Genomic DNA, 15567 nt, shown 5'->3' with positions numbered 1-15567 from the left:
CGCGAAGAATGTAAAAAGAACGCGTTCATAACGACGGCCCTTATAAGGATTTAAAAGTTTTCAAAATCCACATTTTACACTCATTAAGTAAACTACAGAAAATTTGTAGCTCAATACCGAAGATTTCATGTCTCTGCGACATTTCGTTCAAGAGAAATGTTGTTTTAAAGATCAGTGCCGAAAAGCGGAAAATCGCATATTTCGACTTTTCCCCAATATGCGAGAGTTTGTACAAAACTCACTAAACTAATGACAGACAACAATTCAAGCACGTCTTTGAACCAAGTTTAATTTCTTTTCTAGACTATCTGTCTTGCCATTTTGTTTTGGAAAACACTTGTTAATGAGTGTGAAGTATAAACACCCCCCCCCCCCCTGTTTCAGTAGTAACAATTATGATCTTTTTGCATAGGCCTACTGAATATGCACCAAAACGGCTTCATGCAGATTAACAATGTCTATGACAGCTCATATCCATAAGTACCAGACTTGAGTCCTGTTTATCAGGGACAGTCTGTGTAGCTCAGTGGTAAGAGCGCTCGCCCGACAAGCGAGAGGTCTGGGGTTCGAGTCCCCGCACAGGCAGGTATGTCCGGAGTTTTTACTCTGGCATATCTGCCTTTGCATGTAATATTTCCATTTGTAAATTCATGTTTAATTGTGCTAGTGTGCGATGCGTAATTCTTCTTTCCCTGTATATTGATACAGGGTGTCCCAAAAAAAAGAGGCCCCACACTGCACCCTCTTTTTTTCCTATTTCTGAAAAGTTTATCAAATATATTTTGGTATGTAAAGAAACCTTAAATCGTTAGCTTTAATAAACCAAAACAATTATTTCAATCGGCTCATAACTTTTGAAGATATGCCTTTTTAAAGAAATGTATCCGTTTTTCACTCTGTCCACGGATGAGGTTTGGCTACTTCAAGGATTGAAAAGTGCATATACCATGCATGAATATAAAACATTCCTCGATGATAACTTTATAAAATAACAACTTTATTTTAGGGAGTGGGCTTTACAGGTGGGCTTATGGGTTATGGATTTTGTTAAGTGTCATTAATTTGGGCGAAATTGATGTGGGATGGGACTTCTTTTGCTATACTTGCAATTACTTATGTTTTTCTCGTTTCTTGCTTTCTTTTTATTGACAACATAAGTCATTTCTCTTTTTGGAATAAAATGTAGCCCTGAAAAGGGCTGTTTAGTTTGTCTTTGGTTCTTTTGAAGTTAGTTTACTGTGCTGCTCTGCCCTCTACCTGGTTGCCTCCATGACGAATACAGGTTTCAGCTCTAGTTCTCATTGCATTAATTGCGTTGCGTACCATTCTTGTGCGCCGGATACTTGCGAATGCAGCAGAAATATGGGGTTGCGAAGATGTTTGAAGCTAGCTGGTGATCCTCGCTTATAGTGAATGCTTTCCCAAGCCTAATGCTATTATCTATCCATGTCATTAACCGTGTGTTTCGTTTAAATCTTTGATGTAGCCAAACCTCATCCGTGGACAGAGTGAAAAACGGGTACATTTCTTAAAGAGGGCATATCTTCAAAAATTGTGAGCCGATTGAAAAAATTGTTTTGGTTTATTAAAGCTAACAATTGAAGGTTTCTTTAGATACCAAAATATATTTGATCAACTTTTCAGAAATAGGAGAAAAAGAGGGCGCAATGTGGGGCCTCTTTTTTTGGGACACCCTGTATATTAAGAATACGGATTAAAATCATAAAGGGCTCGATTAAGCATCATTAATTTGATCTCGTGCGCTAGTTTGTAATGTTTGAATGTTTCCATGTTCCAGTGTATGATGCGTTGGCCTCTTCCCTTGTTTGCATGATTATATTAGGCCGGCGGGTAAGCATCATTAATTGATCTCGTACACTGGTATGTAATGTGTTGTTTGTACTGTTTACCCCGCATGACTGCTCATATCCATAAGTACCAGACTTGAGTCCTGTTTATCAGGGACAGTCTGTGTAGCTCAGTGGTAAGAGCGCTCGCCCGACAAGCGAGAGGTCTGGGGTTCGAGTACCCGCACAGGCAGGTATGTCCGAGTTTTACTCTGGCATATCTGCCTTTGCATAATGTTTCCATTTGTAAATTCATGTTTAATTGTGCTAGTGTGCGATGCGTAATTCTTCTTTCCCCTGTATATTGATATATTAAGAATACGATTAAGCATCATTAATTTGATCTCGTGCGCTAGTTTGTAATGTTTGAATGTTTCCATGTTCCAGTGTGTATGATGCGTAGGCCTCTTCCCTTGTTTGAATGTCTATTGACTTTAAAACCCATTTTTGAGCCTTTTTGAAGATTTTTTGATACAATTTCTAGACTTTGCAGGCGCCTGCTCGGCCAATAAAGCGTTTTTCCAAATAATAATTCATCAGGGTGACTTTTTGTAATCCTTGCTTATCATCATGATTGAAATGGAACACATTTCATGAAACGCATTTCTTATTTATTTATTTATTTATTTATTTATTTGGCTTCATACACTGGTTACAATATCAAATAACAAAATTAGATAAAAGATGGATAAATATATTGCACAAAGTAAAAGTATAAAAGACATATATATATACATGTGAATAAAACGCACCACGGATCCAGCACATGTAGGAGAGATACCAGTGTAGAGGATTGGGATGAACAGGTGCATATCACCTCTAAGACCATCCCACCTCAAGATCAAAAATTTAATTAAGACACCCTACAAATAGCACAGCTGCATACGGAAACCCACGTACAAATGTCAGCTGGCCGAAAATTTAACTCAAAATGAGAATGCAAAAATTAACCACATTGCTTTTAAAAACAGAAAAAGATGAAGAGGACCTAACACTAAGGGAAGCTGATTCCAAATTGGCACAATGCGGTTAAAAAAACTTGACTTAAAAGCTTCCGTTTTGCAGAAGGGGATCCTAAGGCGCAAGGTGTCACATGTTGATCTTGTGTTGGGACGGTCTTGCCCAATCTCTGACTTGTAAAACTTGACATACTTGTAGACATCCAGATCGTAATTGTCAGACAAGGACTTGTAAAATAAACAAATATCAAGTTGCTCTCTACGAAGCGTGAGGGTAACATACCCAGATGGCACAACCGCTCCCGATAATCCAGATCAGGATAGTGCATGATGAACTTGGTAGCTCGCCTTTGAACACTTTCGAGACACTGAATATTGTGTCTGGATGTACCACTCAAAGGCAGCTACCAAATTCAAGATCACTCCTGATCAATGAATTCTACAGGGCTTTAGTGATTTTTTCAGGTGCCTTAAAACCAACTGTGCGCATGATGAGACCCATTTTTTATTGCACTTTTTTACCAATCTGTTAATATGGTCGTTCCAATCAAGTTTGGATGTGACATCAACACCAAGATCTCTGACAGATTTGATTGCACTAAGTTTTGTGTTATTCATAAAATAATCAAAATTCACTAACAAACGTTTCCTTGAAACAGTAATGACTTGGCATTTTGAGGGATGAAAATTTAATTCCCAAGTATTACTCCATTGAACAAGATGATGAAGATCTTCCTGAAGCAATTTGCAATCATTTACATTTTTTTTTTTTTTTTTATATTTTGCGTCATCCGCAAAGAGTGCAACTTTTGCATGTTGGACAATGCTAGGCAGGTCGTTGATATATAAAACAAAAAGTAAAGGTCCAAGGATTGACCCCTGTGGCACTCCAGAAATAACAGGCAGCCAGTCAGAATAAACCCCATCAACAACGACCCTCTGCCGTCTGCCAGTTAAGTAAGCCCTAAGCCAGTGCGAAAGATCTGAGTGGATACCAAATGAGCCAAGTTTATGAATAAGAAGCTCATGAGATACACTGTCAAAGGCTTTTGAAAAATCAAGATATATCATATCAACCTGCCCAGCATTGTCCAGGATGGAATTAACTTCATGGAAACCTTCAACTAACTGTGTAGTGGCTGAGCGTCCTTTCATGAACCCATGTTGGAGAGGGTAGATTTGGTTTTTAATAACAGGAAAAATCATATTAAAAATAGCACGCTCCATGATCTTGCCACATATACAAAGTAGTGAAACAGGCCTGTAGTTGCTGGCAAGCTGCTTATCAGATTTCTTAAAAACAGGGACTACATTCGCGTCCAACCACTGGTTAGGTAATTTACCTTCAGTTAGAGAGACATTAAAAATATAGCACAAAGGAGCAGCAATTTGACAGCAACATTCTTTTAAAACCTTAGGTGAAATACCATCAGGGGCCAAGGGCCTTATTTACATTGAGATTTTTGAGAATTTTAATGACATCATCAACCTGAATGATTTGATTACCAAGATTAGCATGTTGGAAATGAGAAATAGTGGGTAGTGATGGAGAAACCTTTGGTTGGGTCAAAACAGAGAAGAAATAATTATTGAAGAGGGTGGCTTTCTCTAAAGAAGTGGAAGCAGACATGTCATTGTAACTGATAAACTGGGGCAATGATTTCGTCCTAGTTTTAGATCGAAAAAAGGACCAGAACCGCTTCGGGTTATCAGAAAGTGTCGAACCAAACCCGGCAATATATTCATCATATTTGAATGAAATCAAATTTTTCAAGCGGTTCCTTAGTTTGCGAAACTTACTCTGCTAACCAACCGATCCGATCTGCGTTGCGTACGTCCATGCTGTATACTTCTTCTTCTGCAAATGCCGAACCTCTGAATCTATCCAACCAGGTGTTGAACTGTCTCTAATTTTAATCTTGGGTATATTCCTGTCAAGGATAGAAACAAAGATGTTAGTGAATGAAATCCAAGCATCATTTACACGCGAAGAATGTAAAAAGAACGCGTTCATAACGACGGCCCTTATAAGGGGCGCAACACTAAATAAGCGTCCCATAGGATAACGTGTGATTTCGGCCTACTTCGAGCGCCATCCCTGGCGTCCCTGCAATACTTGGTAAAATAAATTTGGTATCAAATTAAAGCTCTGTTTCTGTAGATTCCAAAACTTTTGTCGGCATATATCGATGACCGTTGACTTTTTTTTCGCTATTTCGCGGTGCAAAAAATATGGCCTAAAAATATACTAAATTCACCACTCACATTTCAAAATCGGAAGTTGTCTTCATCCGCCACAGAGAATTGCTTTTGAGATAAAATGTCCGTTTTTTTCTGCATGTTATCATTGAAGACACTTGTCGAATTCATATGAGCTGATATTGAGTGATTTAAAGTGAACATGTCGGTAGATATGGTCGCTACAATCTCATATTCACTATGGACTATTTTAGCCGAATTTCGTTCTTACATAAAATGCGTAGTGATTTAGTGTTGCGCCCCCTTAATGGACTGATAAACAAGTATGCTTGACAGTGTGTTTTTAGAGAGCAAAGTCCCTGGGGTAACGTTCTGCTTAAAATTCAAAGTCCATAGTCGGATTTTCGGCAATAAACTGGTAGATTCCAAAATCAGAATTGTTCAGTATTAAAGTATTAAAGAGCCATTATAATTATGCAAGATAATGTTGCATTCAATTACTTTTATTGTCACTAATCATCTGATATTTTTAACTCTTTGTGACCATTTTACTATTGAATACTATTGAATATTTTAATAAACATCAGTATAATTTTGAGTTCAACGAAATGGGTTCATCGTGACTAATAATAACATATTTTTAATAAAATTCGACTATGGCATAGATGCTGTATTTATTGAGTTATCGTGTACCTAAATCGTCATTTACCGAGAAAATGAACATTGAAATAATGGCCGTTGAAGTTTAAAGTGGTCACATTTTGCACTTTCATCGAATCTCGCAGGAGAATGCGGCAGTTTTTATTTTTCTACCTTACATTACATAAACATCGGGTAAATCCACGGCCCCTTGAGAAGTTTGACCGAAATCCATTCATAACTTGATATCGGGGGAAAGAATTTGAAAAAACCCACATTTTATCAGCTAAAACGGAGCCATTTGACCACTAGGTTTTTGTGCTTCCGTGGTGTTTCCATAAGATGCGCCGCGCATGCAGATAAGCGTCGCGTATGCGTAGCGTATTTGTGCGTTAACAAATTGCGTGATACGCAACGCGATGCGTTGTTGCGCGCGTGTACCATGCTGGTACAACAAAGATTTTCTTTCCTTTTCAATTTCAAACACGAGTGGAATAGTGAAATAAAATCCTTAAAATATTACAGTTGGAGTTTACAAATCTGGATTTTCATTCCTTGTATTTATAAAAACATAACAAAGTACAAACATATCAAAAAAACTCAATTTTGCGAAAGAAACAATGTCTAGAGTACACAGCTGCCTTAATGATATTGCGGGTGGGTTTTGAATTCATGTATTCAATTATAATAAGTACATAAGCTTTAATTGTGGAGGGAAAAATCTTAAAATGGAAAACATATTATTCTTGCTGACTCTTGTATCACATTTTACGGTCCCGTAGGGTGGTGTATTGACGCGCATGCAGTGATTTGCACGGGCATCTAGCCCGAGGACCCGCCTTATTTCCAGCAATGGTCAAACACCTACATGTATCAAGATCCGCAGATCAAGCTCATATATTTTGAGAATGCCCACGTACCGTATACGTTCATAAAACATCACTACATGATTCGCGAATGAAATGTGTCAATGCAAATTTAACAAAATAAATAATATTTTTGCTTTATTTTAGTTCCTTTAGGTGATGAGACAACTGTCCAATTTTCTTCATCCACGTTTCAAACGGCAAATGATGAAAGCGCGGCAACTGTTTCAATTACGGCAACTAGATCTGGCAACTCAGCTGGTCTTTCTTGCACCACAGTTGGTAAGTCATTCCACAAATCCTGGAAATTCACATGTGTCACCAAGTCTGGCTGTGAGCTGAATCCAGTGGCGTAGCCAGTGGGGGCCAGGGGGCCAAGTGCCTCTGCCCCGGCTCGTCATGGCCGTCGGTTCATGTAAGGCCGTCGGTAGACTGAAGGCATTGGTGGGAAAAAAATGGATTAACAATAGACTATTTTTTACCCAGGGTGATAGAAAAAAGGGGCGAATTGTAAAAAAAATGTTGAAAAATTGTGAATTATAGATGTTTTTATGTTGTTACCACTTATTATCCTTGGCCTGTAATCCTCGAGTTTCGCAATGCCTGATGACGTCAACAACCGGAAGCTGAATGTGACCTCTGCAGTATCGCGCGAAATTGAACTCGGCAAAACGTAAACACACCATACCACCAAATCAAAAGGTACCATTACCGCGATTGCCGCACAATCTGCGAAGAGCATTTTGCTCTTGTTTGTACTTAAAATCATGATGGAAAGTGGTGATGATGTTATAGATTTGGCATCGATACCGTTGAGTTTTCGACACAATGATTGGGAGAAGAGAGTTGTTGAGAAAGAAGAGACAGAATGAGCGACAATTGCAATATTTAATGTACCGTAGAGCAATGGAACTCTACCACCATGCACAGGTCAAGCTCAGTCATGAGTGCTCGAGAATCGCAAAATGTGGCGTTCACACGGCAGTAGAGCTCGAGCACCTCGGGGAACTTGTGAAATCCCCTAAATTTCTAGGGGATAAATTTGGGGGAAAACTCGAGGACTGGAATCCTCGAAAGCGTTCAGACGGCAGATTTCCTGGAGTCCGTGCTCGAGCAACGCGGTGCTCGAGCAAATAACCTCCGTAGAAAGCTATTTTAAAGTTATTTTCCGACTGACAACGTTTCAATATTTTAAAGTTTTTATTTTCTGAAATGCATCAGCCATAGATCCGACTCTGATACTCTCAGTTTGCTGCGTTTGTTCGTCATAATACAGGGTAGCCTATTCATAATTAAATAAACGCGTTATGTGCCTGTCAATAGACCCCCTTTTTTCTGCAAATCTGTCACCCAATGACCCGTTTTTTGTATCAGCTTACGCCCAATGACTCGACCTGCTTTTTTTGTGCGAGATGTGCGCATTTTGACCAAATTAAAAAATTTTGTTGCAATTTTTGCTTCAAAATTGCAAAAATTTCACAAAATTTTGCTCATTCTTGCCCAGAAAGTTATTTTTCACGGTCAATGACACCCAAGTTTTAACATTCCCACATTATAATTACCCCATTTTTCTTTCTTGGCACCCCCACTTCCCAGGCTATTCCAGTTAAAAACCCATTCAACTCTATAAAGACGACATGACCTTCATCTTCTTGAGAATTTCAAATGGGGCTACCAGAATGGATGACTCTATTTGAAATCTACACTCCTCTGTGGGAGATAAGGTCATGTCTTCCACAGGGGTGTATGGATTTCAACTGGAATATTCTCATATTTTGAACAGATTTCTGCACGGATACGGCCACTACTCCTACTTACGGAAACACCGATGACTTTACGGCGGTTTCATGCGGTAAATCCGCGAAATCCTTTGAATGGAACAGTGCGGGTGATATTACTGCCAAAACGGTCACAGTGACCATTCAGGACGACGATACATGTGAACCAGACGAAACATTCAATGGGTATTTGACTAATGCCAACGGTGGAATCATCAATTGTCAAACATGTTCATCTGCAGTTACCATTATTGATGATGACTGTAAGTAAATCCATACAAGTACGTAAAATAACAGAGCCCTAACCAGGTGGTGCGGGCTGGTGGGACATACCCCTCCTAAAATAGCAATCCCTCTAAAAGTTCGTTTGTTTCTGTAAAAAACAGGTTGAAAATCAGCCATTTTGTTTTAAAGGAAAAAATATAAAAAAGGCCCACTTTTTTTCAATAAAAACGTTGAAAGTTGGCCTAGCCCTTCAATGAAGGAAAAATTCACACTTGTTTTAGCCATCGCATCTCCAATCCTGGTAAGGGTCAGTATAATTCACAGTCTCAGATCTGCACTCAACGGGGACATGGTATTCACTTTATATTTAATATTGACTTTAGCTTGTATGGGTATCAACTGAGATGTTTTAGGTTTGGAGATATGGTCGAAACAGGTCAGAGGTCGATGAACTTTTGCACGGGGTCACACTTTTTTAACATTCACCGATCGGGTCAAATTACATGGCAAATTCTTCCTCCCAATGCAAGGGTGTCATTTTTAGCAAACTACACTCATAATTCTGGATTTAATTACTTTCGTTCTTTCAGTTTTCCTTTTTCCTTTTTTTTTTTAGTTTTCTTTTCTCTTTTACTGTTTTATTATTGTTTATCTTTTTTTTCTATCCTTCTTTCTTTCTCTTTTTCTTTTTAACCTTTTCTTTCTTTCTTTTCTTTCTTTCTTTCTTTCTTTCTTTCTTTCTTTCTTTCTTTCTTTCTTTCTTTCTTTCTTTCTTTCTTTCTTTCTTTCTTTCTTTCTTTCTTTTTTCTTTCTTTCTTTCTTTCTTTCTTCTCTCATTAGCTCAACGCTTCTGTAACGTGCTAATCGTTCCAGACAAGTTTGTCAATTTTGACTTATCTTGGACAGACGAACCACTGACCTAAGCTTGTACCCAGGGGTCAAAGGTCATGTAGGGGTTATTAGAAGCTATTTTGCGATAATCATCTAAATGCTACTTCTGATTCAAATTACATGATATGCCACCAAACTAGGTCAGAAGAACATATAGGTTGGGGACGGGGTCAAAGGACGCGCAAGGGTCAATATGGTCATTTGACCGAATTACGTTCTAATGAATACCAGAATTGCTCGGTAAAGTTACTACAATTTATCCAGAATTTATACGAGGTCATGTATCCAAAATATCCCTTACGGATGTATATAATACTGGGCGCAATGTAGTACGTTTTTAAATTTTCATAACATAACAAATATTTTAAAGGATGTCTCCGGCAATCACAAAAATATGCCTATGTTAGAAAAGTAATTATCAAGCACGAATCGCGTGGTTTTATTTTAAACAAACTCATATTGACCATAAAAAACCGAATTAATACAGACGTCTTTCAACACGAGGTATTCAACATTCCCGGGCGCCGAGATAGTCGAGTGCAATGACGTCCCAGTAATCATGGTAATACAATGAAGGCTGACAACAATTGAGCACAAATAACCATGACGTCATTTGAACTGGATAATTGGGGAATGTTGAGAGCTGGGTTTTTTTTGGGGGGGGGGTATTCATTTTTATGGTTAATACGAGTTTGTTTTAAATAAAACCACGTGATTCCTGCTTAATTAATTAACCCTTTAAAGTCACATTGAGGTCAACAGAAGCCATTCAGGTGTCAAATTTTCGATTTTATCCTTTTTATCCAATTATGTTTGTTTTTAAATATTTCTGAATGCCAGTAATAATTATTGTTGACATGTTTTTAAACATTTCCCTTGTTACAGCTGTTACGTATGCGTTATCCTCTTCCACTTTTAATGTCCCAAATGAAGGCGATTCTGTCAACATTGGTGTTAGTCGAACAGGCAATGGAGTTATGCAAGCTGGAAGTATAGGTTCGAATCAATCTTATGTTCTATTCCGGGGTTCTATTTACTCTTGTCCTTTTGATGAGTTTATTTGTTTGATGATTTATTTCGACATGGGGTCAGGTATAATCCTGTCTTTCTGTTCGTATCTTACTAATATACAAAGATCAGCCAAAACTATAATGATTATGATTAGGATATATGCCCGGGATATTATGTTTGCACGAGTTATACCAAAGTTCCAATGACAAATTATGTAATGCTTCATACCCGGCTTCATAGCACTGCTAAAATCCAGTGGTGTATCAATGGAGAATTGTCAAAAGTATGGCCCGGGGTATGGCGAGTATCAAGATGAATTTGAAAAGATGCATATTTCATATTTCATGATATTAAGTCTTCACCAAAACCTATATACAAGAGAAAGATACTTTTTTTGCCTATAATAAACAAGAAAATGTTGAAGCCCCGGGGGTTCTCTATGGTTGAAGGTTACGGGCATGTGCCACCGTTATGGGGTACCTTTTTCAGCAATTCTTTGTATATCGACGGGTGGGTTTTCAGTGGAGACCATTGTCTCGGTCCCAGCCGGTTTGTGTTCCTCCGTCACTAAACAAACCGTCTGGCGACAACCCCGAAATGACGATCACTGATTGGTTAATGAATTTCCAAATAAAACTATTTTCAATTGGCTATAGGACGTGACCTGTGTAAGTGACACTAAACATCATAGCCCGGGCATCATAGGCCCTCCACTATTTGTAGATACCGCAAACGCAAAATATACGCTAGCTTTAGCAGCCACTCAGGCGCCGATCGTCAAATCGCCTTTCATGTAGGGGGCCTACGCGACTTGCAGCGCGTTCTCACGTACATTGTGTGGATTTATGTAACCGCAAAGCTGTCCATCAACCGATGTATGCGCTGAAGCCCAGCGTTGATTGACAGCAAAATTTAACGCCAGTATTTATGGCGTTGATGTTCAGCCAATCAGAAAAGGCGTACTATGAGGTTGTCGCCAGACGGTTTGTTTAGTGACGAAGGAGCACAAATCGGCTGGGACCGAGATTATGGAGACCAATGCGCTCAATTGAGCAAAAGTGGCCTTAAGGTTAAAGGTGGTACTGCACCCCTTGATAAATTTGTGATTATTTTTGCATTTTTCTCGTTATTTATGATAAGAAAACGGGTACCACTAGAATGTACCTCATTTGTTAACATAACCACTTGTCTTGAATCACTGTAATTTCAGTGAAGTGATTGGATTCCTTGCCCCTATAATATACATAACTTTTGTTACCAGTGCAAGTGTGTAGTTATTCTTTTGAGAAAAATGCAAAATTAGTCACAAAATTTACCAGGTGGTGTAGTACCACCTTAAAGTGCCCAAGTAGGGCAAATTTGTGTTCTTTTGGATTTATTTTGTGAAAAATTGGTATACTGATGGGTAGCAAAAACAGCAAAAAGTGGGTATAGAGAAAGGCAGCATCTGATAGTCTGCGTGGCACATCCCCATACAAAACTTACTATTAAAGACCCCCGGCGTATAACTAACTGGAACTTGCATTTACCTGTATTATTATTGCTGCTATGCTAGAATACTTTGCTTACTTTGCTTACAGGACTTGAATTTACTGACGGCACGGCACTGTCAGGAGATTATAACAGTGCAGATGGTACAATTAGCTTCACGTCTACCAGCACAAGTCCTCAATACTACACAGTGAGCACTGAAGATGACCAGATATACGAAGGAGATGGCAGCTCAGATAGTCCGTATGGGCCGTATGAGACATTCACAGTTGATATAACAAACCTTCAACCCAGCACTTGCAGTAATGCGGGTACACCGTCATCGGCCACAGTTACTATAACGGATAATGACTGTGAGTAGCTTCAATGGCATGCTGTTTTGAACGTTTTGAACTCCTCAAATACAAATTGTATTAATCATCTGAGTTAGGGACGCACCATTTGATACTAAGGGGGGTAGGAAGTTGGGGTCGGGGGAAGAAATTTTTTTTCGCCGAAGGCGGCAAGTTTTTTTTTTTAATTTCATGCATTATACACAGTTAGGTGGGGAAATTTTTTTTTTTTTTTTTTTTTTAGTGTTGGTGGGGAAAGTTTTTTTTGCTCATGTAGTGGGTGAAGTTTTTTTTTAAACTTCCTACCCCACCCTGAGAATCTAATGGTGCGTCCCTTAAGAAGGGGCTTATAGAAGTCATGTTGACAAAAGGCAAACAGTCTGTTCACGCCTATAGTTTCTAATAATTCACTACGGACATGTATTGTAGCCCTAGGGCCTTTTAACTGTGGTTATCCAAAACCATGCTATATCATAAAACCTGGCTATATCCAGAGAACTGCTAAACCCAGTGACTGCTATTCCCAAGAATTTTTTTCGGGTGGAGCGGTTAGTTGGTTTTAGCGGTTCTCAGATATAGTATGTTTAAAAGACCCTATAGTAGGGCTAATGTACTGTGTTATCACACTGTGCTATTACGTGGTGCTATTCTCAGCATCATCTGCTCATTCAAAGTCAAATTTATAATCACATGTATGTAATAACCTTTTATGGAAGACAATAATGAAGTAATTTTTTTTTTTTTTTTTGGAGGCGCCAAAATATAGGCATGACTTTGTGATTCTTTGTGAAGCTTCTAATTTCACTCTTGCTAGATTGACTTCGCAATTGTTTTGCTAAAATTATGCCCAGCTCAGAAATAAAACCACAATTTGCTTGGATTTTATTTTATTATTGTTTTCTGATATGCACAGGATAAAATGGTGAGCGTATATTCTTTGTTTAAAATACAAAATTAGGATTTATAAAAACACCAAATAAATCCTGACCTTTGTATGGGTTCAACCAGTTTACCGTGTGCCTTAGAAACCCGATAGACGGTGACATTTGACCATACACTAGGATCCACAACATGCTCATCTATCATGGGAACAGTTCTTAAGCCCTAATACATTTGTAGGCCTACTTTCATCCTTTGAAAATGTGGGTACACAAACTCATACTCTGCAACTTGAGGTCAAATTTTGCACTATGATTATGTAATTGAGGTTATTGGACTATGCCATTGGGATGAGACTATTGTGGTCCATAGTGATAAAATCAATTAACGAGGACTCTACTGATGGCTTTTGTTTGCTAATTACCATAGAATCTATATAGCGGTTATTGCCAAAGTTGCAATATGGTGGCACAATTGGGTGGAAAACTGTATGCAAACAACACGGCATATTAATTATACATGTTCTACATTGTTGTATTTTAAAACACTGAAGACCAAAATTGACGTTATTGCCATGATTGGATCATGGAGGTAGTAAGCCTACTACAACTCTGGCGGAAATTCGTTGCCACACCAGGGCCACACCAGCACGTTCTGGTGTTAAAAGCACGCAATCGAAGCTAAATATGGGATAGTTCCGTATTATTTTGTATAATAGTTGCAAATGCACATTCAGATTACACTTGCCCCTTCCCCACCCCCCACCCCCACCCCCACCCCCACCCCATTTTCCAATGTTGGGAGACTGTAATGTAGAAATGATGACGATTTTGTCCAAATCAACATTGCAATAGGGGAGCGGGGAAGGATGTTGGCCAATTAACGCTCAGGTGTGGCAACATTTTTTCGCCAAGGTTGTAGCTATACTACCTCCATGATTGGATTAAGTAAATAACTAAATCCTGTTATCTACCCAGCAATGTTTGCTTATCATAATAATTGTAACAAACTGTAGACAGAAAAGGCAAACAGACAGAAATTTAGAGTTTTAAATTAGAGAGTTGACAGGAAGTTGTAAGAGTTAAATTGTTATGGATATGATTGGTGTAAGAACGAAAAAGTTGAATGTCAGATCAAAGTCATCCGAGGTGAATTGTAATGTCAATCACAAATTGTTACAGGTCATTTGAGGTGGACTAAGTTTATATTTGGATTGTCAGAACACCTTCCCCAATCAGACACATTTCTCTTGTTTGGCTTGACTTTGCAAAGAGCGTCTAATTTCGGTCTTGCTAGATTTACTTCGCAACTGTTTTGCTTAAAAGTATGCCCAGCTTAGAAATAAAACCACAATTTGCTTGGATTTTATTTTATTATTGTTTTCTGATATGTTCGGGATAAAATGTTGTGCGTATATTCTTTGTTTAAAATACAAAATTAATGGACTTCTTTCTATGCTAATATTACATTATCCAAACAGTTGGGCGCCCATTCCTTTTTTAAAGGAATTTTTATTTTAATTGGAAGGTGGTCCAAAAAGTAAACCGCTTGAGTGTAGCGAAATTTGACCGGAGATGAAGGGTGACAGTTTTCGCCAGATTTTAGCGTAGGCCTATAACGACCGGTGAGTGACGCCCGGTGAATGTCGATGGATAAATGAATGCCGTCGGATCGGAATAGGAGAGTCCATACAATGTATATGGATATGAGACTCTGTTGCTAATCAATAACATTGCTGACTGGATCTAATAGTGGTATCTTCAGGAACTCTCTGCTAAAAGGATATATTCTGGGCGTCCTGTCGTGTACCCACCTGTTTATTTACCATAAAATATGGAGTCAAGTCCATCCAAAGTTTCTCCAAAATAACCCCTGGTCTATCAGCTGTTTTGTGTATTCCTATCTTATGTTTTTATAGTGGTGTGCACCCGTAGTATACATTGAACATGTGTAGAGGTCAGTGTGTACATTATTCAATATCAGATTTGGGCACGTGACATTATTTTTTCTTGTACTTTTAAGTGTCATAAACCTTTGTATACATCTTTAAAATGTTTCATATATTGGTCATTATGTATTAAAATTATGTTTACATCAATGCCCGGACCACTCAACCCGGTCACACAACACACAGATTAAAGGGGAACCCTTGAGGTCAAAAAGCCTGAGGTCAAATATCCTGAGGTCAGATGATAGAGAAATCAAAACAATGGAGAGTGATGTGATTTTAATCTAATGGAACCGGTCGTGATTTGCCGTTTAATTGTACTGATTCGACATGATTATGGATAATTGAACTTGATTAATCAGCTTGGGAGACATCAAGATTCTTCCGATGCTGAATTTGTGATTTAGTGAGCTGCGGATCTTGCCACTGAGATGAAACCGATTGAAATGAAGACTTTCGGTCATCGTATGAGACAGTGGCGTAGCGTGTGTCATCCGATTGG

General features: G+C 38.6%; 1 protein-coding gene and 1 non-coding gene across 2 annotated transcripts in view; both read left to right on the top strand.

The window, feature by feature from the left end:
- Nucleotides 1–12282, top strand: part of LOC140145372 (uncharacterized) — a 70098-nt gene extending 57816 nt beyond the window's left edge. The window contains exons 7-10 of the mRNA XM_072167122.1: nt 6658–6792; nt 8294–8551; nt 10290–10400; nt 11996–12282. Coding sequence (XP_072023223.1) covers nt 6658–6792; nt 8294–8551; nt 10290–10400; nt 11996–12267 — 776 coding nt within the window. The 3' untranslated portion in view covers nt 12268–12282. The remainder of the gene's footprint in view (nt 1–6657; nt 6793–8293; nt 8552–10289; nt 10401–11995) is intronic.
- Nucleotides 513–585, top strand: Trnav-gac (transfer RNA valine (anticodon GAC)). Its single transcript has one exon. It is a non-coding gene; the product is annotated as a tRNA-Val (tRNA).
- Nucleotides 12283–15567: the final 3285 nt, after the last annotated feature.

Source organism: Amphiura filiformis, unplaced genomic scaffold (assembly GCF_039555335.1).
Source record: "Amphiura filiformis unplaced genomic scaffold, Afil_fr2py scaffold_239, whole genome shotgun sequence".
NCBI classification, from domain to species: Eukaryota; Metazoa; Echinodermata; class Ophiuroidea; order Amphilepidida; family Amphiuridae; genus Amphiura; species Amphiura filiformis.
This window is presented reverse-complemented; position numbering and strand designations above follow the sequence as displayed.